A 24586-nucleotide genomic window follows, 5' to 3' on the forward strand; every position below is an offset into this window, starting at 1 on the left:
ACAATTGAAATAATTTATTAATATTATATATACTTAATTTAAATTAGAATAGGATAACTGCTATTAAATTAATTAGTAAGCAAGTTATTATTATTTTTTTTTATTTCTTTATTAATTAATTAATTTTTAGTTAACTAACTTGCTAACTTTTATGTTTGTATGTTTGTTAATCAAAAAAATTATTTTTTTAAAAATAATTAAATATAAAGGTATAACTAACTCATAGTTAATCCTATGGAAGTAAATTCTAAAATACTATTTTATTCTTTTAAATTGACTTATCATTCAGTTTTTCTAAGATAATACTTTATCCAAAGTTATTTTCCAAAAAGGATATTTAATTATCTTGGTATTTTTGTGGTGAATTGCTAAGTCTTTTCAATAGTTTGTTTGATAAGTTATTTTAAAATACCACTTAAGAGTTATTACTTTAATCACATAAATCTAAACTTCCTTCTTATTCAAATATCTAATTTTAACTTTCCTTAAATTTTTTCATATTCACAGGCGAGAAGTTAGAAAAATCAGATAAGGACGATTGAAAACTATTTTGTTTGTTTCTATTAACTTAATTATCTTATGCTCTGCTTATTCCATTTTCGTTTTAATAATCAAAAGATATGAGATTTAATAACAGTTATTCTCCTCCCATAAAGGAGCTTCTTTTGTCATTATTTGGGTTAGAGTTAAAGTTTTCATCATCTTCTGCTTCAACTTCTTGAATGTCAAAATGAGTGTTTACAGTCTTTTTATGTTTATTATTGTAATTATTATCTGTAATTTAATTGGGTTAAGTATTTGTTTCTTTTTTCTTTAAGACAGTTGGAGTGAGTTCAATGGATTTTTAATTAGAATTATATTGCTAAGAGACTAAGCTTTAACTTAAAAGGTACGGACTTGTAATTGAATTATGAGTTAAATTATCATTAGACTATTTCCTTTTTGGATTTATTGTAAGATTTTTATTCCTATTAGGTTTATAAACAATTATATTACTAAAATTAGTATTGTCACTAAAGAGACTATTTTTTTTTTTTTATTCTTATTGTATTTCGCAAGAATCTGCTTGCTGCTAGCTGTTTTACATGAATACTTTTGCCATATCAATCATTTTTTCTTCAAATTTATTATTCGAAATTCCTCTTTTATTGTTTTTTAAATCGTCAAGCTTATGCTCACGTCTACACATAGGGCAAAATTCCTTATTTATAAACCACTCATCGAAACATTCAATATGCAGCACATGATAGCAAATACTGACACGCACCTTTTCTCCATTTTCAATATTTAAATGGCAAACTAAACAGATAAATGGTTCTGTTAATTCTCTTTTTTATTCTTTGAGCATCAGTTTTGCCTATTCCCATTATTAAGAAGGAAGATACTTTTCAAGAATTTTTTTATTAATTTTCTTTTTATCAGCTTTCTTTTAGTTTTCTTATTATTCACTATTACTTTCCAAAATTATAGGATTTTCAAAACTAGAAGATAAGTTATCGTTTGAATGTCTGCTTCTGCAGTACTAAAAGCAAATAAATACCATTGTAAATGTGACTAAAAATGAACAAACAATTGAAATTATCGTTATTACATCATCAGAATCTACATAGCTATCACTTTAATCTTCGAATAATTAAAATTGATAAAATATTTGCTAATCTTCATATTAATTTTTTAAAATTAATCCTATTGGAATTACTTATCCAACAGTGAGGTTAATTGGCCCCTCTGTTAGGATAAATTATTAATTTTATTAAATGGAAGTTGGCCCTAAGCACAGATTTTTATTGAAGTTAAGTATAGTTGGAATCTCTGTACTTTATAAATTATTAATTGATTAGTAAGGATTCTAGTATAAAATGCAAGTAGTCCCTATTTAATTATTTAGCTTAAGACTTACTTTTAATTGTTGCAATGTCATTAAATTATCAGTCTTCATGTAGACATAGCTAATTATATTGGGTTTTAGTATCACTTAATTATATTGAGTTTAATTTATTTCTACTTTTTAAGCACTTTGGGAGCAATCTTCATCTATTTAGTTTTATTAACACCTATTTTTTAATTAAAAATATAATCAATTAAATTATCATTTGGCTTAACTATTTCACAAATTATTAATTCAAAATAGCCAAAATACTTCGTTAACTAGAACAAATTTTATTACTTATTTATTTATTATTTGTATTATGATAGTTTTTGATAGTAAAATTAATTAAAATCTTTATAATTTTTTATGGTAAACATTTAATTCTTTTATGGATAGCTTATAAATCTTTAATCTTAATTTGGTGGTTAACTAAAACAAAGTATATCAAATTAATCTTAATGTTATTAGAAAAAATTCAAAAATAAATAAGATATTTGTTTGTTTTTATTTGTTTATTTATTTGATTAATTTTATAAATTGGCTTAATTTTTTATTCTTTATAAAGTTGATTTGATTTGTTTGTTTGTTTATTCTCTTAGCAAAAATTAAATGAATTAATATTACATGCATTTTCCTTAGACACATGATCCAAGACTTAAGCAACCAAAAGGACATGGTTTTGAGTTACTTTAACCAATAATTTTGATAGTAAATTAATAATTAAGTTATTAATTTAACAAAAAGGATTAATCTAAGAGAAGAGTTAGATATAAAGTGTTGGTTAAAGGTGTATCTGAAATTATGAGCAAGTAAAATCTATTTTTATTTTGATAGTATCCATTTGAGTCAAAGTATTAGGCTTTGATTTCAGTTTGGTTTTTATTATTTAAGTAAAAATAAGGAGCTTAATCAATATTAGCTAATAACCGAGGAGTGTTCAAATTATTATAACTTTAAAAATCTTAGCTATTATCAAAATAAAATTCGATGTATGTATATTTATTTTGTGAGTAATTACTAATCTAAAAAGTAGCATTTTAAACACGAAAGTTGAATTTAAAGCTTTAGTTAATCTATAATTCTTCAATATTTGAATTATCGTAATTAGTATATTCACCTTCTTATGTATATTAATTAAATAATTTCCTGATTTAAACTTTACTCACATCATAATCATCAATAGATTTTAATGAATTGCCAAAATCTAAGTTATCTTTATTTTCTTTTACTCTTAATACATTGAGTTATCCGTCCGCTTAAGAGCTGCAATTTGCTTAAAAATTACAGTTAAACAAAATAATTTGAATAATAAGAGCAGTGAATATTGATCTAGATGTAATTTGAGCAAATTGAAATATTGTAGAGTACATATTTTGGAGATAAAACAAGATAGATTTTAATTACTAAGTATATTTTTTTTTTGTTTTATTTGATTTGTATTATTCAGATCCAAATTATTGTTACTTATAAGTAAGTAAAAAAATTAATTAAAGGATTTGCAAATAGAAATGTATTTAATAATTATTTATTGCATACTATCATTTTTTGATTATTTTTGATTGATCATTTTATGGTAATTTGTATTTTCTTTTATGAAATTAGGTATTATTTTTTATTTTTGATGATTTCTTAACCAGATGTTTTTATTCAATCTATTTGCTGATATATAAAAATTTAAGCTTACTCGAAATGTAACTTTAAAAAAACATTTTTTATTCATCTTTTAAATTAAAATGATATCTATTAAGATATTTATAAGAAAATTTAATTGAATTACAAATTATTATTCATACAAATTTATATTATTTTAGTTTATTATTAAAAAAAATCAGCAGAAGTAAATTTATTATAAGAAATAATAAAATCATTTGACTAAAATTCTGCATCTATAAATACTTAAAATTAAAAATAGTTAAGACTAAAATTATTTAATAAATCAATAATTATTTTAAAGAAATGAAAATGCTGGTAATTCGGATTAATTAGTATTTTTCTTTTTTTAAAATTGATTTGCATGAATCTACTATTAGTAGAGAGAGAAATATTTAATTAGTCTTTAATTTACACTTATTTTGAATTGCTTGAAACAAATTAATTGGTATATTTTGACAAATTATCAGCCACACAAAAAATATTAACTTATTATCAGAATACTCTTGTCTCTTCCTAAATTTAATTAAAATAAGTAATCATATATAGATTAAAAATTCTTTGAATCACCTGCAAAAGAAATTATATTTTTTATATATAAAATTAAGTAATTAAATTAAAATTAAAAGAAAAAAAGCATGTTTATTTGAGGAAGCATTACTAGAAAAATTAGTTAACTATAAATTTACATTTTAATTTAGATTTTTTTAAATTTATCATGGAGTTTTAACACATTAATATTAATCAATAAATATAATCTTCTAAGATAAAAAATAAATAAAATATGTATAAAAGAATATATTACATTTAAAATGTCTTTTCTATATTTACAAAATAAAAATTATTAACTAAATTAATTGCTCTAAACTACTTCATTTATTTATCCTTTCTTAAAATTTGTAAAGTTTCCTCTTGTAGACTATAAAATTAAATAAATATTTATACATTAAAGTTAAGAAAGTTAAGGCATTAAGCAAGTATATAAATTATAATTTGATTTTAGCTCGTTTATAAATCTCTGTTTTTAACTCTTTATATTAATTTTATATTATTCGTAAGATTTAGAGAGGGAAATTTCTTTAATTCTTTTTAAAGTAATATTAATCTAAATAAACAACCAAAATATTATTTTTATTTTAAATTTGGATACATTTATTTTTCTATATTTGCCATAAACATCTCTCTCTCTATTAATTTTCTCAAACAATTAAATAAGAGAATGAGTGATGAGTAATTAAAATTTAATAAATAATTTGAACTTCATTAGTTATTACTTGAGTTTAAATAATTGAAAAGTGATTCGTAATATTATTATTACATTTTAATAAGGTATTTGCATCCTTTTTTTTCTTCTGTTAATTTTATTTCTAAAAAGTCATTTTATTTTTCAAACCTCTAAATATTTTAATACAATTATTCTACCTTCCCTTTTAATTTATAATGAGTGATCAAACCTTCATGAGCTTCAATCCTGTTGAATTTGTCTAAGATTTTCTTTTTAATTGAAATAAAATTATTCAATTTTTTAATTTATATTGAGAAGATATTTTATATTTCGTTTCTAACTGCTTCCACAGCTACAAATGTTCCATTATTTTCTTTAGAAGAATTAACTAAAATTTTTTTTTCTATTCTCATTATGCTTTGAATATTATTCTGTATTTAAATCAAGCTGTCATTAAGCAGATCAAAGTTACTCATCACTTAATTATTTCTTCTTTTTATTTCTGAATTAAATAATGAAATAGACGCTTTGTACTATTGGTTCATATTTTCATATATCTTCTTCTTTTCTTCAAAAAATTCTTAATGTAGAATTAAATTTTAAATGGCAGATTCTAATTCTTTGTCATAGTATTCTTTTTGTTCTTGAAGTTAATTCTTCAAAATGGAATTTTCTTTCATGATAGCCTCATTCACTTTAGCATCTAGACTGTATCTTTTTTAGTCATTCATTTTACACACTTTTAACTCTTCTAATATTTGTGAAAGGATTTTGTAAAACTCTGAAAAGTCATTAAATTGAGATGATTACTAAGTAAATAATGCAAATTTTTCATTAACTTTATACAAAATTTCTCTGCATTCTTACTAAATTAATGTTAGCTAAACATTTATTAGCTAATTTATATCTTGTTGAATTTATTTATTTTCTTTAATTAATTTTGCTTAAAATATTTTATTATTATTTTATTTGAATATATTTGATTTTTTATTTGAAGTTTATTGACTTTAGTTTTCACTGTAAGTGCTTTTCTCTTTTTATAGTTCCATTAATTGATGGCTTGATTATTAAGAAGTTTAAATAGAAATATTATTTAGAATGTTCATATTCATTCCATCATTTTTCAGTTAGCTGTTATCCAGTATTTTATCGTTAAATTTAATATGATCTCTATTTCCCAACAACTCTGCTTACTAAAAGTTTACTTTTAAATCATCTTAGCTTTATATAATACATTAAAATAATTATTTTTTTCTATTAAAGTATAAATTTTACTACTACAATTCATGATCTTAATTTGAGTCCTCCTTTGATATTAATAAAAAAAAAATTTAGTTAAAACGATAAAATAATTAAATAAAGTGATTACTATTCTTAAATAATTCGTTAAATCTGATTTATCATTATTTATTAAATTTTATTATTGGCTTTGAATAAAATATTATTTGTCTGTTTAATTTACATTTTAGTAATATCTATGAATGTCATTATGATCTTTTTCACCTTTTAAATAAAAAGATATATTGATGAAGGTTTCAATAGAAATGATTAATTACCTTATGTATTGGCTTATATTGATAACAATCTATCTATATTTTACTATAGCTTAATGGTTACTTCTTATGGTAGCTTAAATTCTTTTATTTATCCTTGATTATCTTAAAGGATTTTTTCAATGAATTAATTAATTTCAGAGAAAGATTTTTCCAAATATTCTAAATTAAAAGTTTTCAATTACAGATTGGCATTTTATTATTGAATTTTATCTTTCAAGAAAGAATTAAATTCTTCTTTCGACACAGTCTAATTGTTTTCATTTAAATTTATTTAAGATTTTATCTCTTAATTAGATTAATTGCACATAATTTAATTCTTAGAAACTTTTGGATACTTTGTAAGATTTTCAAATTACTCAACTCTTTGTTTAAATCCCTCAACTTTTTAATCAAATGATTCTGAAAAAAGGTTTAACTTTTAATAAAAATTTTCTATTTAAACCACCATTTATTTATTAAATTCTTTTATTTAATCGTATAAAATACTATTATTCTTTGCATATATTTCTTACTGCAAGCAATTTAGAATCTTAGTAAAATATTCACTTAAAACATCAATTTTTATATTGAATGGTGTCATTTTAAGTTCTTAAAATTCTTTTTATAAATCATTGTATGTGATTTGCATATCACTACAAAGCAACTATTTATTGTCTAATAACTGCTTACAGCTTTGATATTACTCGACATTTTAGAAATTATTTAATTATACTGGAATATCTTGATAGCTTTATTGATCTAAAGCAATAGGTCTTTCCTTTTTATCACTAAGTTGTGAATCTACGAAAAACTGCTTCTTCATTATATTTGAAGGAGTTTAACTCTTCTTCAAAAATATACTCCTGTTTTGCTTGCTTTTTTTAGCTGAATTATCATCAGTTGAGGTGGTATTTTAATCAAGTTAATTTATTGGTTGAATCTATTCAAGATTTTTTTCAAAATGTGATTAAGTTAGTATTATTGGTTATTTTATAATACCTTATCGCTTTACTTCTAGCTACTGACTAGACTTCTCTGAGAAATGTTCACCTTGGTACTACTTTTCCTAAAAATTAATTTTTTACATGTAGATAATTTGAGTACTTCCACATTTTGAGCAGCAAACATCATCAACAAATTAATTTTTTGATAGCTTCTGTTAATTAACAGGTAATTATAAATATTTTTCTAAAGTTTTAACCACTTCTCTCAACTAATTAACTTCTTCTTAAAGTGATTGTTCTCTTTTTTAACCTAAAAATAGAATGTCTTCTATACGATTCTAAAGACTAACATTCATTTGTTCTAAGCTTTAAACCTTTTCCCTATAAATATTAGACAAATGATTATGGTTTTACAAAACAATATTAATTTCTTCCTATTTTAAGTTTATCTATCTCTAGTAGTCTTATCTTTCAATAGATTATTACTCTAATAGAAAGTCAATTTCTTCATCTTTTTACTCAAACTGTTTCTGCAATTGCATTAAAAGTTTTTCAACTTACAATTGTAGTTATTTGCTCACTTGATTCAAATTATTAATATAACCTTTTTAAATGCTATCTTATAAAACACCATTATTCAGTTCATCTTTACTATTTAAGCTTTAAACTTATATACTACTTTACTATTAGTTTGGATTAAAACTATGTTATTGTATATTATCTTAGAAATTAAAAGAATTATAATCATTATTTTCTGAAATATTATTTTGGAGATTAGACTCCTCAACAAAAGCTTTCAGTTTATCTTCATATTATTTAATTTATTTGTTGGAGTTCGTTACTTGCTATATGCATTTTTATATTTCATGTAATTAACTTTGAAAATAATCTTTGAATTCCTAAATACTTTCATAATAACTCTCAACAGGAATAGCTTCCACATTCCTAAATTACTTTTAAATCATTTCTCTAATTAATTTATTATGCACTGTTTCTATGCTGTTGTTTTCCTAAACACTCTTTATCAAATCTTTTAATTCTTAAGTATAATCTTAAATTTTCTGAGCAAAGTAGATTTTTTATTCCCCTATCACACTGGTTTGCTTTGAATTTATGCAAAATTGCTTTTCATCCCCAAAATTTATGGCATCATTATCTCCCTAACTTTTATTTGTAATCTACTAATTTGGAGTCTGAAACAAAATTGCTTTTTATTCAGAATCTTTTTTTGAATAGTTTTCTTTATCTACATCTGTAGTCTGTATCTTGTTAATATTGCCATTGGTTTGATTTACTTTTTAAAAATATTCTTTAGAATTTTAACTGCTGGATATCAGCTGCTATATATAATCTCTTTTTTATTGGTTTTATCTCGAAGTAAAAAAACCTCCTGTTTGTGCTGATGAACTAGGGATGAAATTCCTTAAACTCTTTTAATTTGGTAAGTTTTCTCTTTGAGAAAAGCGATTAGGACTCATGCTAAAACTTCTAAAAAAAACCTAATTTCCTTATGTCTAATGCTATAATTTTGAGTTTGTATACTCCATAACTCTAGAAAAAAATAGATCTTCTTCTTCTTTTGAATCGGCATTTTGCTCCTGCTAATTGCCAATCATTTGAATAATTAACTGCCAATTTAATATTTGATGAGAAAATAAATTAATTAAAAAAATCAATCAAAAATTTATGAATAAAAATATCTATCTCTTTCTAATTCTATCAGAGTTAATTCCAAACCATATATATATCTTTGTTTGTGAATTATATCTAGATTTAACATTTTTTATGAGAAAGCTAGTATTTTATTCTGATAAATTGAACCAATTTCCAAAACAATTAATTAATTAAAAGATTAAATTAAATTACTAAAGCATTCAAATATATGCAAATATATACAAACAATAAAACTTGAGTTCACATAGATCAAGAAAGGCTTGGTCATATTATTATATTCAAAACAAAGTGTTTTAAAATTATAATAATTCAATTATATGTGTTTTAATTTATTTAATTAAATTCATCACCATTATCTTCATTATCATCATCGTTGTCTTCATTTTCATTATCTTCATTGTATTCTTCTTCATTCAGATTATTTTGGTATTATGAATAACAATTAAAAAGCATCTACGAATTTTAATTGTTAAAAGAGATGTTATTCTAAACTTTTGATATTTAATCTATCATATTGTAAGAGGTAAATTTAAATGATTGTTGATTAAAATAACTAACATTATTTTGATTAGGTTAGTCTTCTTAAACATAATCAGTTTAACCCAACAGCTCATTTATTTAAAAATCTCCATTATCAAAATTATTATTATTGTTATAGTTATCGTGATTATTCTAATTATTGATCTAATTGTCATATTAATATGTATAATTGTTGTAGTGCATTTATTAATTTTGTTAAAATTCATAATCTTGATTATAATTTTGAATTACTTAATTATTTTACAATCCATTATTCAGCTCGTGCTTCTATTATTCATAAATTTCTAAATCTTACTAATCTTATTATTATTACAATTATTGTTGTTATTATTACATATCTTCCACTTAATTATTATCATTAACACTATCTTCTTCTTCTTCCTCCCCTTAAATTTGATTACTCTGCTAATCTTATGCTTATCCATCTTGTTTTTCTAGCTTGTATTCTTTATTTAAAACTTCTCTAATTTTTTCACTTATATTTTTATAATCTTATATGGTTTCTTTATCATTAATTTTTATTTTTTATACAAATGCTTCTATTTTATCTTTCTTTTCATCTGGGAGGTCATAGAATTTCTAGATATACTCAGAGACAAAAGCGATGAAAATACTTACTTAATTTGCAGGATTGAGAAGCTGTGCCCATGCACGAAGAAGGAAATCTGTCTTCTCTGATATATCATTCCTATCTTTAACGCAGAAATTAATAGTTTAGTAAATATCTTTCCTTCTCTCCTCATATATTTCCCAATTATTTTTTTCAACTTTATCAACTGAGGTATCACCAGTATAATTTTCCTTCATTTTATCACCAAATTTAATGATTAAATTATTAAATAGTGGATTCCTATAGAGCTATAGTAAATCCCAAGTATTATTATCTACACCTTCTGGTTTTTTTTCTTTTTTTTAAGGATTTTTCTATGCTTTATCTTTGCTGGTTTCTGTATTTTTTGGCCTACCTGGTTTGACATTTCTTTCTTTAGCCCATTCAGCTTTATTATCATCATGCTTAATTCTTATATGGTTAAATAGTGAAGATTGTAAACCATAACCTTTTCCGCATTTACACATGAATTTATTTTCTTTCTTCTTGTCATCTTCATCATTTGCAGAGCTATTCTTTTAACTTTCTTCTTATTAGTAATCTTAGTCTTGATTTGAATCTTCTTGTGGTCTCTTTTTACTCATTTTCAAAAAAGGATATTTTTAATTGCCTCTTAAATTAATTTCCTGAATAATGTTTAAAATAAATAAATAAATAAAAAAATAAAATATGATGCTTCTTTTTTAATTTCAAAAAAGAAAAAAATGAGGTTTAATTAGAAAAAAAGAAAAAAAAATACTTTTATTTTTGATATGATCAATAAATAAATAACTAACTAACTAAATCAATAAATTTAAAATATTTATGAACTTTCTTCATAATTAACTTATTAGAATATTATTATAAAGGTTTATATAAACAAATAAAAGTATATTTAAATTAATCTTTATCAATAATATATTAGTTTTTTGAAAATAAAATAATTATTTAATTTCTAAAATATACCATAAAACACAGAGATTTAATCACTTTCGGTAAAATCATAAAAATAATAATAAGATAATCACAATACCATTAAAATAAATTGAATTTTAATATTATAAAACTTGTTTTTGCTAGGTTTTATCCTATATCATTCTTTATTTAATATATATTAGCATATGAATAAAGAGATTCTAATAAAATCACAAATATTTGTTAATATATGACAAGTTGAAAATAAAATAGAACCAATTTATTATTGTAAATAGTAGGATTATTTTTATTAGTTAGTTTAATTTTCAGAAATTATTGAATTATTTATTCAAAATATAAATTTTTAAAATAAAAGAATTTTTTTTATACCAGATAAATAATCAACTAACAATCTTAGGTCCCTTGCTTTAATCTCCTGAGTAATGGAAATTCTTTTGAACTTATTCTATAATAATCTTACAAATCTCTTCTTTTTGCTAATCATCATCGTATGTAAAATCAACCTTGGCCCAGAAATTCTTCTTTTTTTCGTTGTATTCAGTATAGAAATTAAAATCAACTTAAAGGTCTTTCTTAATTTCTTCGAAAATGGCATTGATTGATTAAGTCTTGGATTCCTTTTAATCAGCTGCGATTTCATGCTCGAATAAACCATAAATCATGATTTTTGTATTTTTTTACTTGATTTAGTTGTTTTTTTAGATATTGAAAGAGATATTAGAGTTAGGAAGAGAAATCTTACCATTTTACTCATGTTCTTTCAAAATTTTATCGCATGCTTCTTTAGTTTCGAATTGAATAAAACCATCACCTAAATTCTAGTTTAATTAGTCCTTCTTAAGTAATAGAGAGCTTATTTCACCATACTTAGTCATAAAATTGTGTAAAGTAATGGTTTCAAGATCTAAAGGAACATTTTGAATTAATAAGTTATAATCTTTCTTTTGCTCAAGTTCATCCTTAGTTTAGTAATTAATAATATTAATTTCCTTGCCAAGAAGCTTTATGTAATTGAGGCTTTACTTAGCATTCTGTGCTTCTTCAGGAGTTTAGAATTCAACTAAGGCTGTTCTGTTCTTAGGGAAGTGCTTCAATGACTCGATAGTACCAAATTTCTTGAACTACTTGAAAAGTAAATTCTTGGTAACATCCTAATGGAGTGATTGGATAAAAAGAGTAGTACTCTAATTTTATGAGGAGTTTTTCTACATTTTCTCTCTTATATCTTTTTTGTTTTTTTAAAGGTTTATTTTTTTTTGTTTTTGATCTTTTTTTTAAAGAAAGTTTTAATACTAATAAATATCTACATAGATAGATATATATATCGAATTATATTAATAATAAAATATTTTTATTTGATGATATATTTTAGTAAAGTAGTAACAATAATGATAATATAAAAATGAAAGATATATTTTATTTTTAAAACAATTTAGAAAGAAATATAAAGACAGTATTTAAATTAATTAAATTATGTTTTGTTTGATATTTGATAGATATATTAAATTTTCTAATTAAGAAGAGTCCTAATAAATGTTTTGATTGTGTAAATCATGAGACACTTTTTTTTATTATTTATTATACGAATTGTTTATTATTATTTGAATATTTGCAAAATACCTTACAAGTAATATTTACAATATTCTTATCTTCAATCTCTTAAATATATTTTAGTACTTCTTATTAGGATTCAAAGTCTTATAGGATACTTAATAAATAAAATAAAACTATTGCCAGACATATTTACTTAGATTCTTTAGGTTTTTATTGAGATAGATTTTTACTAAAAATATCGACCTATTCTGTAAAGTTATTAAGCTTTTACTCTGTTTACTCATCAAAAGTATTCATATTTTTTTTTAATTATTGAATAAATCTTTTAACATAGGCCTGACAATCAATACTTTGAGTAAAATTTAAATCACATTCTTGATTTTTACTTATGAAATAATCTTTAAAAAGCAAAGTAGCTTAAACCCATAATGGGTTTCTAAAGAAGTCTAATAAGACTTATTCACTTTTTTAATACTTTAATTCTACTTTTTATATTTTAGGTTTATGAGGCTGCTTATTTTTACTAATCCTTTTCGATTTTTTTTAAACGATTTAAGAATTTTATTAGTTCATGCTTCTTGTCTTTATTACATTTTTCACTGAGGTCTTCATAAGTTCTTTTGTACCATTGATATCTTTCTTCTATTAAATTTAGTTTTTTTTTTAAATATTTTTTGATCTCATTATTTTCGCTTAAAATAGAACTTATGTTTTTTTTTATTTAGATTTATATCAATTTTTTTTATTTAAAGCATCTTGTAATATAAATAAATGAAAAAGTAAGTATAAAGAAAAGTATTTTATTTATACATACTTACTACTACTAACTAAAAATAAAAGTGTTTTTTTTATACGCTTTGAAGTGGATAATTTTTACTCGTTTATTCATGTTGAATGATGAGAATAGAATAAATTTACTTAATTTCATAAATTTTTGATAAACTAAAGAAAAACTAAAACTTTTGCTTAACTAAAAAGGAATTTGAATACCAAAAATTTTATTAAACTTAAATAATTTTTTTGTGAAAAAGTATTAAATAAATAAATGTTGGAGGTTTAATAATTTATTAGATTTTACATACAGATATTAATGATACTTCACTCAGCTAAATAATATTTTTCACTCTTTTTGTTGCTCTCGACTAATTATTTTGCAAGTAGAAAATATATTTAAAGTAGAACAATAAATATTTATTTTATAAATAAAAAGAAAATTTAAAAGAAATAAAAAAAATATTTTGAAAAAGGTTTCTAACCTGTTACAAGAAAAGATAAAAATACTTAATCAAATATTTAATTTTTATTAAATATTTTTTATTTTTTTGTTTTTTCAGTTTCAAAAACCTGTTTCCAAATATTTTTTTATTAAATTTATTATCTAAAATTTCAGTGTATAGCATTGAAAAAGACAGTACCCTAAGGTACTCTTCATATATATATTTATAATAATTAATTATTATTTAGCATAACAAAAATAGATTTAATGAATTTTATTAATGAAAATGTTTTGATTTCAATAAAAAATTTCGTTTTAATAAACTACAATATAAATATAAAACTGTTCATCAAACTATTCCAATTTATATCAACAAAGCAATTCTTATAATAAAAATTATGAAAATTATTTTTTACAATAGATATTTTATAAATAAATAAAAATTGAATTAGCTTTTTTATATAAATTTAAAGTATCAATATTAATATTTAGTATTGATAAGAATTAACTTTCTAAAATTTAAATTTAAGTCAGATTTCAACTATGTAATTAACGGAGAAAAAAGTTTTTTACTTAAATATGAGACTTACCAAAATAAATTTCAATTTTGTGTACTTTAATTGTATTTTATATTCAGTGGATTTTTAATGTATATTTAAAAGTATTTTTTAATTGTATTTTTAATTCAGTGGATTTTCTTAAGTAAAGAGAAGTAAAATTAAATTTGTAATTTATTTATTTATGTGAATTATAAATATGGTGCAACTGTTCCAGTTAGCACACCTTTTATTGACCAACTCTCATTATTTGACTAAATTTTTGTAAAGCCAATTTAATGAAAATAGGTGAAAATACAAATTTTGTATTCACACTCTTTTTTTACAATATATTGTAAAAGTTAATTAAATCAATATAATTTCAGACATGTAGCAAACTAATTTAATAAAAACAATATGTTATGGCATAGAAATATCCAAAAATTGTGTTTGTGATATTTCAATACCAGACTGTTATATTTTTTAACTATATAAGTATAATAATAGGCTAAATTATTTTATTTATCATTTTACTCGAGGACAAGTAAATCTAAATTTTGTTGATTTTTAGTAATTATTTTTGTTTTACTAATTTTTAAATTTTTAGTAGATTAAAAAATAAATTTTTTCTTTCTTTAATTTACAATTTTATAATAAGAAAAGTATAATAAGAGAATGAATTATTTTATATATTTTTTTGCTTAAAAATTAGTTAATCTAACTTTCTTTAATTTTAAGTGATCCTTCAAAATTACAAATTATAAAATAATATTAATACAAATATTTATTATATTAATACATACTGGAAATTGAGAAAATAAAATTATTTTAAAGTTGTCTATGAAAATTTATGGTATTGTATTATTCAATACTATCTGTGAAATAGATCTAATCTTTTTGCAATTTATGTAAGCTATTTGAGTTTAATTTTAAATAAAATAATGATAATTATAAATAAGGTTAGTTTATAATAAATATTATTGCTTTTTATAATAGGTAAAAAAATGAAAAATATTATTTTACTAAGAATTGAATATTCTGGTCATTTATATTTTCACTCTATATTTATTTAATTTTAACAGATCAGAAATAAAGAAAACACATTGATATTTTTTAGTTATTATTAGTTTGTTTCATTAGAGTTGATATGTCTTGTTCGCCATTAGTTTTGAGACATGTAGGAGTTTGCATTATAAATCCGAGTATCGATTGGGTATTTCATTTTTTGAATAGAATTTTGTATATTTGAATTTTATATAATATTGATTAATTAATTAAGGAAAAATTTTTAATTATAAAAAGGATTCTATAAATTCCTATATATCCGTTTAATTATAATTTGCAATTACCAAATTTTGCTTTACTTAGTGATTAGATGATCAATAAATCCTATTTAATATTAGAATTCCTGAGACGTATTCATTAGATAAAATAATACAATAGCCTTACAAATTTAAATCTTACATCATCTTTTAAGTTGTAGCTAAACATATTCAGTTGCTAAAAAAAAATCATCCTTTTCTTTTTAGGGTAAAGGATATGATATATCTAGGTAATAGGCTTCTAAATCATTTATAAAGTTTTTAATCTGCTCATATAAGCTTCATTCCTGATTCAATATTAGATGTAGCTTCTCTAAAGTCATTTTTAAACTCCAAGAAAAATAGTTACCTCAATTTATTTTTATAAAACCCAAGAATAGTCTCAGCTTTAGAGCTATTTTCAATCATAAGCTCTTCATTATTATCTATTTTTGAGCTTTGTTTTTTTGTCATTGGCCTTCTTATACGTATATGGTTAAATAAAGAACTCTATAATCAATACTTTTTGTCACAATTTGTGTATTTACACCACCAGTTAAGTTGCCTTTCTACTCTTTAGCTCTCTTGTTTATCTTCTCTGTATTTTTATTAATTATCTTTTTTCATTAAGATTTTTTTTTAATTAAAAATAATTAATACCTAAATATTCCTCCTTATATAAAGGATGGATATTGACAAAGTGAACCCATTTTTATAATCAACCATTTTCTCATTTTTACACTTTTTATTTGTAATAATCCATATCCAAAAATTTTTTAAAAATACTACATTTTTTAATATTTACACATTTTTATCTGTAATAATCTGTCTCATCAAATTTTTAAAGCAAATTTTTTTTTTTAAATTATGAACAAAAATTTAAGAACAATTAATATTATTTTTTACAATAGATATTTTAAAAGTAAATAAAAATAGAATTAGTTTTTTTTATAAATTTAAAGTAGCAATATTAATATTTAGTATTGATAAGAATTAACTTTCAAAAATATAAAATTAAGTCAATTTATGATTTCAAAATTAAAAGAGAAAAAAGTTTTTTACTTAAATATGAGACTTACCAAAATAAATTTCAAATTTTTCATTTTTATGTTGGTATATCGAAATCGATTTATTTATAAATGAATCTTATTGTAATATGCATTTTGAATTTTTAGTTTGTATTGTTTGAGTGATAGAAAAAGTAAATAATAGAATAATAAAATATATTTTTGATGCAAATACACTGATTTTAATTAGAAAATAATAAATAAGGTTAGTTTATAATATTATTGCTTTTTATAATTGGTAAAAAAATGAAAAATATTATTTTAATAAGAAATGAAAATTATGGTAATTTAATATTTCGCTCTATATTCATTTAATTACAAACAAGAAATAAAGAAAACACACTGATGTTTTTTATTTATTATTAGTTCCTTTCATTAGAATAGATATGTCTTGTTCGCAATTAGTCTTGAGACATGTAGGAGTTTGCATAATAAATCTGAGTAATTGAGTATTTCATTTTTTTAATAGAATTTTGTATATTTAAATTTTATATAATATTGATTTTTAATAAATTTAACTGGATAAATGGGATTTATGAAGGAAAAATTTTTTAATTATAAAAGGGATTCCATAAATTCCAATATATCTGTTAAATTAAAACTTGCAATTATACAAATTTTGCTTGACTTAGTGACATCCCTTAATAAATAAAAGTTGGAAAAAGTGTTGGGTTAATCACTTAGCATAGCTAAAAGAAGTATTATTGCTCGTTTATATAATTTAAATTTTCAATAGAGATTTTATTAGTTTTCTAAAATTAATCCTTAAAATTTACAGCTACCGTACTTAGAGTCGTTGATACTGCAAAAAACTTTACATATTTTGTTCAAGATTTCTTAATCAATTTATTTTAGATGATCAAGAAATCCTATTTAATATTAAGATTCCTGAGAGGTATTCATCAGGTAAAATAATACAATAGCCTTACAAATATTAAATTTTACATCCTCCTTTAAGTTGTAGCTAAACATATTAAGTTGCTAAAAAAAATCATCCTTTTCTTTTTAGGTTTAAGGATATGAAATATCAAAATAATAAGCTTCTAAATCATTTACAAAGCTTTTAATCTGCTCATATATTCCAGATTCAATATTAGATATAGCTTCTCCAAACTCGTTTTTAAACTCCAAGCAAAATAGTTACCACAATTTGCTTTTATAAAACCCAAGAATAATCTCAGCTTTAGAGCTATTTTCAATAATAAGCTCTTCATTATTGTCTGTTTTTGAGTTTTGTTTTTTTGTCATTGGTCTTCCAGGTTCTCTCTCGAGTTTGTTGAAAACCAAACTCTTTCTTTAACACTCAGGATGCTTTATACGTATATGGTTGAATAAAGAACTCTCTAATGAGTACTTTTTACCACAGTTAGAGTATTTACACCACCAGTTAAGTTGCTTTTCTACTTTTTAGTTCTTATCTGCTCTTTATTTTTATTAATTATCTTTTTTCATTAAGATTTTTTTTTAATTAAAAATAATTAATATTTTTTTATACCTAAATATTCCTCCTTAATTTTTATTTAATTAAAAATAAAACAATTTTATTCTTTATTTATTTAAAAGAACACTTAATAGTATTTCAAAATAAAATATTTTTTTTTAACTAGATAAACTAAGTTAATCTATAATAATATAGCTATCTTTGAAACAATTTTAATTTATTTTGGGCTTTCAATAATTCCTTTGCTTCATTAATTAATTATATCATATGCTAAATTCTTTATTTCTATCAAAAAAACCATATTTTTATAAAATAAGAAACTTACTAGATAAATAGATTTTTTTGAAATTACATTCTTTACTTATAAAAGCGTCTAATTATTTCAATTAAAATATATAATTTTTAGAATAGATAATAGAATACCCTAAATTAAATTTATATTGATTTAATATAAGGTAAAGGTTCATTTATAAAGGCCACCTCAATTTCAGTTTATACATCTCACTTATTGGCTTTTTTTTTCAGATTTTTAACATTGAAAATTAATAAAAAAATTCTAAATGCGTAGTAGTTATAATATATAATAGGTTAATGTTATAATCAATTAAATTATAAAAACGATTAAATTGATATAAAACAAGGATTTATCTAATTAAAGCCTCTATTACAGTTTATAATAATTTTAGAGTTGTATCTATTATATATGCTTTAATGTAGACTAAATTATTGTATTTTATCTTTTAAAAACCAATTAAAAAAGTAAGGATTTTATAATATTTAAAGAAATACTTTTAATTTTTCTATTTTAATTTGCAAAAAAATTAAATTATTTTAAATTTTATGAATAAACAAAACATATGAAGATCATATTAATTTAAGTGGATTAATATTTATAAAATAAAAAATTATTAAAACTCTTTTATGTTAAGAAATATTCATTTTGATATTAATTCATAAATTTTTCATTAAATAGCTAAAATAAATTTTTTATCTAATTTTCAATTTAATGATTTTTGATTTTTTCAGCAAATTTTTGGAATGTGCTTTGATATATTTAGAATTATTTAAACTGTAAGCCTTTATAATCAAAGAGATGATGATAATTTATTATTAAACAATTTAGTTACAATTTTAGAGTTTTAATTATTTTAAGTATATTTTTTTTTCAAAATGTAATATTAAAGAAGGTAAGATATTTAGTTGTAAAACTTAATTATTTTTGTTAATAAATAAAAATTTTCAGTTTTTTTCAATTCTAAGGAAACATAAACAAACTTGATTTTAAATAAAATTTATGAATTATATCTGTTTGTTGATGTTAGTACTATTAGATCATTTTTATGCACAGTTTTTTATTTATTATTTATACTATATTAAAATTAAATTTAAAATACCACTTTATTTTAACATCTTAAATAAAATAACTTTGTATTAATTAAAGTTATTTATGAAAATAAAAAATTGAATATTCTTTTACTTTAATAAAAGTATTTTTTTCTTAGTATGTAATTATTGAAGCCTATTTATTTTAATGCTATAAACCATTTAAATATACATATCTACTTATTCTTTCTATTTGGTTATTTTACTATTTTATTTTATTCTATTTCTTATTTTCTTGAAAATCAAATCCCTAAATCCATTATAATTTTACATTTTTATATATTTAAGATTTATTTTACACTTCCATGTGAGCATTCAGCTTAAGTATCTTTTTCTTTTAACGTCTTTTCTAAAACATGTTTAAAATCATAAGAATCACTTCTTCATCTAGATATTTTAAAGAATAATAACTATAATTTTAAGTGTGAATTTAATTTTTATTTAACCTGAAATATCTAGTTATCTAGCTAAGAATTTAATTGAGTATATCTTTTATTATTTATTAAAATTTATTCTATAAAATTCTCATCAATCGCACAATGGAAAATGTATTTGCATATATTTTATTTATGCAATCATAAAAAATATAAGTTTAGGATGTAATAATTTTTTAGATTTGCCCCAAGAGTCACTAATTTTTAGAGTAAAACTGGCCATTATATTCAAAAATATTCTTGCTAAAAATTTATTGAACTTTACAAATAAGGTTATTTTATTTAATTATTTTTGAAATTTTAAATTGATAAAATTTTGATATTTTAAATTTTAAATAAATTTTATCATCACAATTATTATGATTTTATTTTAAAATGGCCATGCTATGATATTTATTTATTTAATAATAAACTGAATTTAAAAAATGTTTTATTATTTTAGTTATTTTTTATTTTACAATATTAAATTATGTTTGTTTTTCTCATTTTTAAATTTTTAGTAGATTTAAAAATTAATTTTTTCTTTCTTTAATTTACAATTTTATAATAAGAAAAGTATAATAAGAGAATGAATTATTTTATATATTTTTTTGCTTAAAAACTAGTTAATCTAACTTTCTTTAATTTTAAGTGATCCTTCAAATTACAAATTATAAAATAATATTAATAAAAATTTTATTATATAAATAAATACTGGTAATTGCGAAAATAAAAATATTTTAAAGATGTCTATGAAAATTTATGATATTGTATTATTCAATACTATCTGTGAAATATATCTCATCTTTTTTCAATTTATGTAAGTTATTTGAGTTTTATTTTAAATAAAATAATGATAATTATAAATAATTAATATTTAATGGTATATCGAAATCGATTTATTTAAAAATGAATCTTATCGTAATATGCATTTTGATTTTTAGTTTGTATTGTTTGAGTGATATAAAAAGTAAATAATAGAATAATAAAATTATTTTTGTAAACAAATACACTGATTTTTAAAAATAGAAAATAACAAATAAGGCTAGTTTATAATATTATTTCTTTTTATAATTGGTAAAAAAATGAAAAATATTATTTTACTAAGAATTCAAAATTCTGGTCATTTAAATTTTAGCTCTATATTTATTTAATTTTAATATCTAAGAAATAAAGAAAACACATTGAAATTTTTTATTTATTATTAGTTCCTTTCATTAGAATTGATATGTCTTGTTAGCCATTAGTTTAGAGAAATGTAGGAGTTTGCATTATAAATCCGAGTATCAATTGGGTATTTCATTTTTTGAATAGAATTTTGTATATTTGAATATAATATAATATTGATTAATTAATAAATTTAACTGGATAAATAGGATTTATGAAGGAAAAATTTTTAATTATAAAAGGGATTCCATAAATTCCTATATATCTGTTAAATTATTTACCAAATTTTGCTTGACTTAGTGACGTCCCTTAATAAATAAAAGTTGGAAAAAGTGTTGGGTTAATCACTTAGCATAGCTAAAAGTAGTATCCTTGTTCATTTAAATAATTTGAATTTTCAATAGAGATTTTATTAGTTTTCTAAAATGAATCCTTAAAATTTACAGCTACCGTACTTAGAGTCGTTGATATTGCAAAAAACTTTACAGACTTTGTTCAATATTTCTTAATCAATTTGTTTCAGATGATCAATAAATCCTATTTAATATTAGGATTCCTTAGACGTATTCATTAGGTAAAATAATACAATAGCCTTACAAATTTTAAATCTTACATCCTCTTTTAAGTTGTAGCTAAACATATTCAGTTACTAAAAGAAATCATCCTTTTCTTTTTAGGTTTAAGGATATGATATATCTAAATAATAGGCTTCTAAATCATTTACAAAGTTTTTAATCTGCTCATATAAGCCTATACCACATTCAATATTAGATGTATCTTCTCCAAAGTCATTTTTAAACTCCAAGCAAAATAGTTACCACAATTTGTTTTTATAAAACCCAAGAATAATCTCAGCTTTAGAGCTATTTTCAATCATAAGCTCTTCATTATTATCTATTTTTGAGCTTTGTTTTTTTGTCATTGGCCTTCCAGGTTCTCTCTCGAGTTTGTTGAAAACCAAACTTTTTCTTTAACATTCTGGATGCTTTATACGTATGTGGTTAAATAAAGAACTCTCTAATGAGTACTTTTTGCCACAGTTTGTGTATTTACACCACCAGTTAAGTTGCTTTTCTACCCTTTAGTTCTCTTGCTTATCTATTCTTTATTTTTATTAATTATCTTTTTTCATTAAGATTTTTTTTTAATTTAAAATAATTAATATTTTTTTATACCTAAATATTCCTCCTTAATTTTTATTTAACTAAAAATAAAACAATTGTATTCTTTATCTACACTTTATATTATTTAAAAATAAAATATTTTTTTTTAACTAGATAAACTAAGTTAATCTATAGTAATATAACCATCTTTGAAACAATTTTAATTTATTTTGGGCTTTCAATAATTCCATTGCTTAATTAGTTAATTACATCTTATGCTAAATTCTTTATTTCTATCAAAAAAACCATATTTTTATAAAATAAGAAACTCACTTGATAAAAAGATTTTTTTGAAATTCCATTCTTTATTTATTATAGCATCTAATTATTTCAATAAAAAATATAATTTTTAGAATAGATAATAGAATATTAAATTTATTGATTTAATATACGGTAAAGGTTCATTAATAAAGACCACCTCAATTTCAGTTTATACATCTCACTTATTGGCTTTAATCCAGTAATTTTTTTGTTCAAAAAAAAATAAGAGATTAAATTAAAAGGAAGGAAGGAAGGTATTTATTTATTTTCAAATTTTGTAAAAAATTAAAATTTCTTTATAATATATAATAAGTTAATGTTATAATCAATAAAATTATAAAAACGATTAAATAGATATAAAACAAGGATTTATCTAATTAAAGCCTCTATTACAGATTAAAAATAATTTTAGAGTTGTAGCTATTATATATGCTTTAATATAGACTAAATTATAAAAACAAATTAAAAATATAAGGATTTTATAAAATTTAAAGAAATACTTTTAATTTTTCTAAATTAATTTGCAAAAAAATTAAATAATTTTAAATTTTATTAATAAACAAAATTTATGAAGATCATATTAATTTAAGATGATTAATATTTATAAAATCAAAAATTATTAAAATTCTTTTATGTTAAGAAATATTCATAATAATATTAATTCTTAAATTTTTCATTAAATAGCTAAAATAAATATTTTTATCTATACTTTAATAAAATAGCTTTGTATTAATTAAAGTTATCTATGAAAATAAAAAATTGAATATTCTTTTATTTTAATAAAAGTGTTTTTTTCTAACATGTAATTATTGAAGCCTATTTATTTTAATGTTATAAATCATTTAAATATATATATCTACTTATTCTTTCTATTTGATTATTTTACTATTTTATTTTATTCTATTTCTTATTTTCTTGAAAATCAAATCCCTAAATCCATTAAAATTTTTCATTTTTATATATTTAAGATTTATTTTACACTTCCATGTGAGCATTCAGCTTAAATATCTTTTTCTTTTAAAAAATTTTCTAAAAAATGATTAAAATCATAAGAATCACTTCTTTATCTAGATATTTTAAAGAATAATAACCATAATTTTAAGTGTGAATTTAATTTTTATTTGTCCTGAAATATCTAGTTAGCTAGCTAAGAATATAATTGAGTATATCTTTTATTATTTATTAAAATTTATTCTAAAAAATTCTAATCAATCACACAATGAAAAATGAATTCGCATGTATTTGAATAATGCAATGATAGAAAATATAAGTTTAGGATATAATAGTTTTTTAGATTTGCCTTAAGAGTTACTAATTTTTCGAGTAAAACTGATCATTATATTCAAAAATATTCTTGCTAAAAATTTATTGGACATACAAATAAGGTTATTTTATTTAATTATTTTTGAAATTTTAAATTGATAAAATTTTGAAATTTTTAATTTTAATTTACAACTTATCGCCTAATAAATAAATAAATTTATAAAATAAATACTTTTTTTATAATTTCATTTTTTTTTCCAATTAATAGAATACAATTAAAAAAAATAAAAAATTTGCTTAATTTTTAGTGTAATAAATTAAAATACTATTTAGTTAAAAATAATTATATCAAAAAATGTTTTTTAAAGTATTTTAATAATAAAGATATTTATTTTATAAAATAAATTATGTTTGATTAAAATATATTTTTTATTAGTAAAATGAAATATTTATTTAATATTTGCTAAAATAAATAAAAAGCAAGTTTATAAAATTGTCTGCCCATGTTATTTCATATTTAGAAAAAGGATCATTCTAAATTATCAAAATTAATGGACTAAACAATTTTTAAATGAAGTCAAAAAAAATGTACATTAATTTTACTATCAAAGTGTATGAAGAAATGCTTGGCAGATATAAAATAATTGAATGTAAAAACGAGCGCTCAAAAAAATTGCATTAAGAAAAACGGTTTACGAGTAAAAAATAACAAAAATGGATTATAAGTAATCTATTACTAATTCATTAAAAAACAAGGGTTTTTAAAAACTTGCTTATATAAATAAGAAGATCTACCAATATAAACTTGAATGAAAACTTTGCAAAGTTTATTCATTCATATTATATATATTTCTTGGT

The 24586-nt window shown here is 20.6% G+C and overlaps 7 protein-coding genes across 7 annotated transcripts; all 7 read right to left on the reverse strand. All coding sequences in view use genetic code 6, as the record gives it.

Moving 5' to 3' along the window:
* Window positions 1–220: 220 nt before the first annotated feature.
* On the reverse strand, window positions 221–3303 carry TTHERM_00691320 (RING finger protein; the record flags this gene model as incomplete). The annotated part of the gene is made up of 2 exons (XM_001032097.3): window positions 2495–3303; window positions 221–2054 (listed from the first exon to the last, which is right to left on the reverse strand). Exons 1-2 carry the CDS (start codon window positions 3238–3240, stop codon window positions 221–223), a joined length of 2580 nt encoding a protein of 859 aa, XP_001032097.1. The 5' UTR covers window positions 3241–3303.
* A 1477-nt stretch (window positions 3304–4780) lies between these two features.
* On the reverse strand, window positions 4781–8840 carry TTHERM_00691330 (hypothetical protein; the record flags this gene model as incomplete). Its single annotated transcript, XM_001032098.2, has 4 exons — window positions 4781–5966; window positions 6021–6052; window positions 6115–6248; window positions 6302–8840. The coding sequence occupies 4 exons, from the start codon at window positions 8838–8840 to the stop codon at window positions 4781–4783; spliced, it is 3891 nt and encodes a 1296-aa protein (XP_001032098.2).
* Window positions 8841–9207: 367 nt separating this feature from the next.
* TTHERM_00691340 (zinc finger, C2H2 type family protein) lies at window positions 9208–10632 on the reverse strand (the record flags this gene model as incomplete). Its single annotated transcript, XM_001032099.3, has 1 exon — window positions 9208–10632. The coding sequence occupies one exon, from the start codon at window positions 10630–10632 to the stop codon at window positions 9208–9210; it is 1425 nt and encodes a 474-aa protein (XP_001032099.3).
* Window positions 10633–11343: 711 nt separating this feature from the next.
* On the reverse strand, window positions 11344–12174 carry TTHERM_00691350 (hypothetical protein; the record flags this gene model as incomplete). The annotated part of the gene is made up of 1 exon (XM_001032100.1): window positions 11344–12174. One exon carries the CDS (start codon window positions 12172–12174, stop codon window positions 11344–11346), a length of 831 nt encoding a protein of 276 aa, XP_001032100.1.
* A 2620-nt stretch (window positions 12175–14794) lies between these two features.
* On the reverse strand, window positions 14795–15315 carry TTHERM_000691351 (hypothetical protein; the record flags this gene model as incomplete). The annotated part of the gene is made up of 2 exons (XM_012799823.1): window positions 14795–15182; window positions 15293–15315. The coding sequence occupies 2 exons, from the start codon at window positions 15313–15315 to the stop codon at window positions 14795–14797; spliced, it is 411 nt and encodes a 136-aa protein (XP_012655277.1).
* An 8-nt stretch (window positions 15316–15323) lies between these two features.
* On the reverse strand, window positions 15324–18089 carry TTHERM_00691380 (zinc finger, C2H2 type family protein; the record flags this gene model as incomplete). Its single annotated transcript, XM_001032103.3, has 2 exons — window positions 15324–15713; window positions 17562–18089. 2 exons carry the CDS (start codon window positions 18087–18089, stop codon window positions 15324–15326), a joined length of 918 nt encoding a protein of 305 aa, XP_001032103.2.
* Window positions 18090–21438: 3349 nt separating this feature from the next.
* On the reverse strand, window positions 21439–22173 carry TTHERM_00691390 (zinc finger, C2H2 type family protein; the record flags this gene model as incomplete). Its single annotated transcript, XM_001032104.1, has 1 exon — window positions 21439–22173. One exon carries the CDS (start codon window positions 22171–22173, stop codon window positions 21439–21441), a length of 735 nt encoding a protein of 244 aa, XP_001032104.1.
* Window positions 22174–24586: the final 2413 nt, after the last annotated feature.

Source organism: Tetrahymena thermophila (genome assembly GCF_000189635.1).
Source record: "Tetrahymena thermophila SB210 genomic scaffold scf_8254422, whole genome shotgun sequence".
Classification (NCBI taxonomy): domain Eukaryota; phylum Ciliophora; class Oligohymenophorea; order Hymenostomatida; family Tetrahymenidae; genus Tetrahymena; species Tetrahymena thermophila.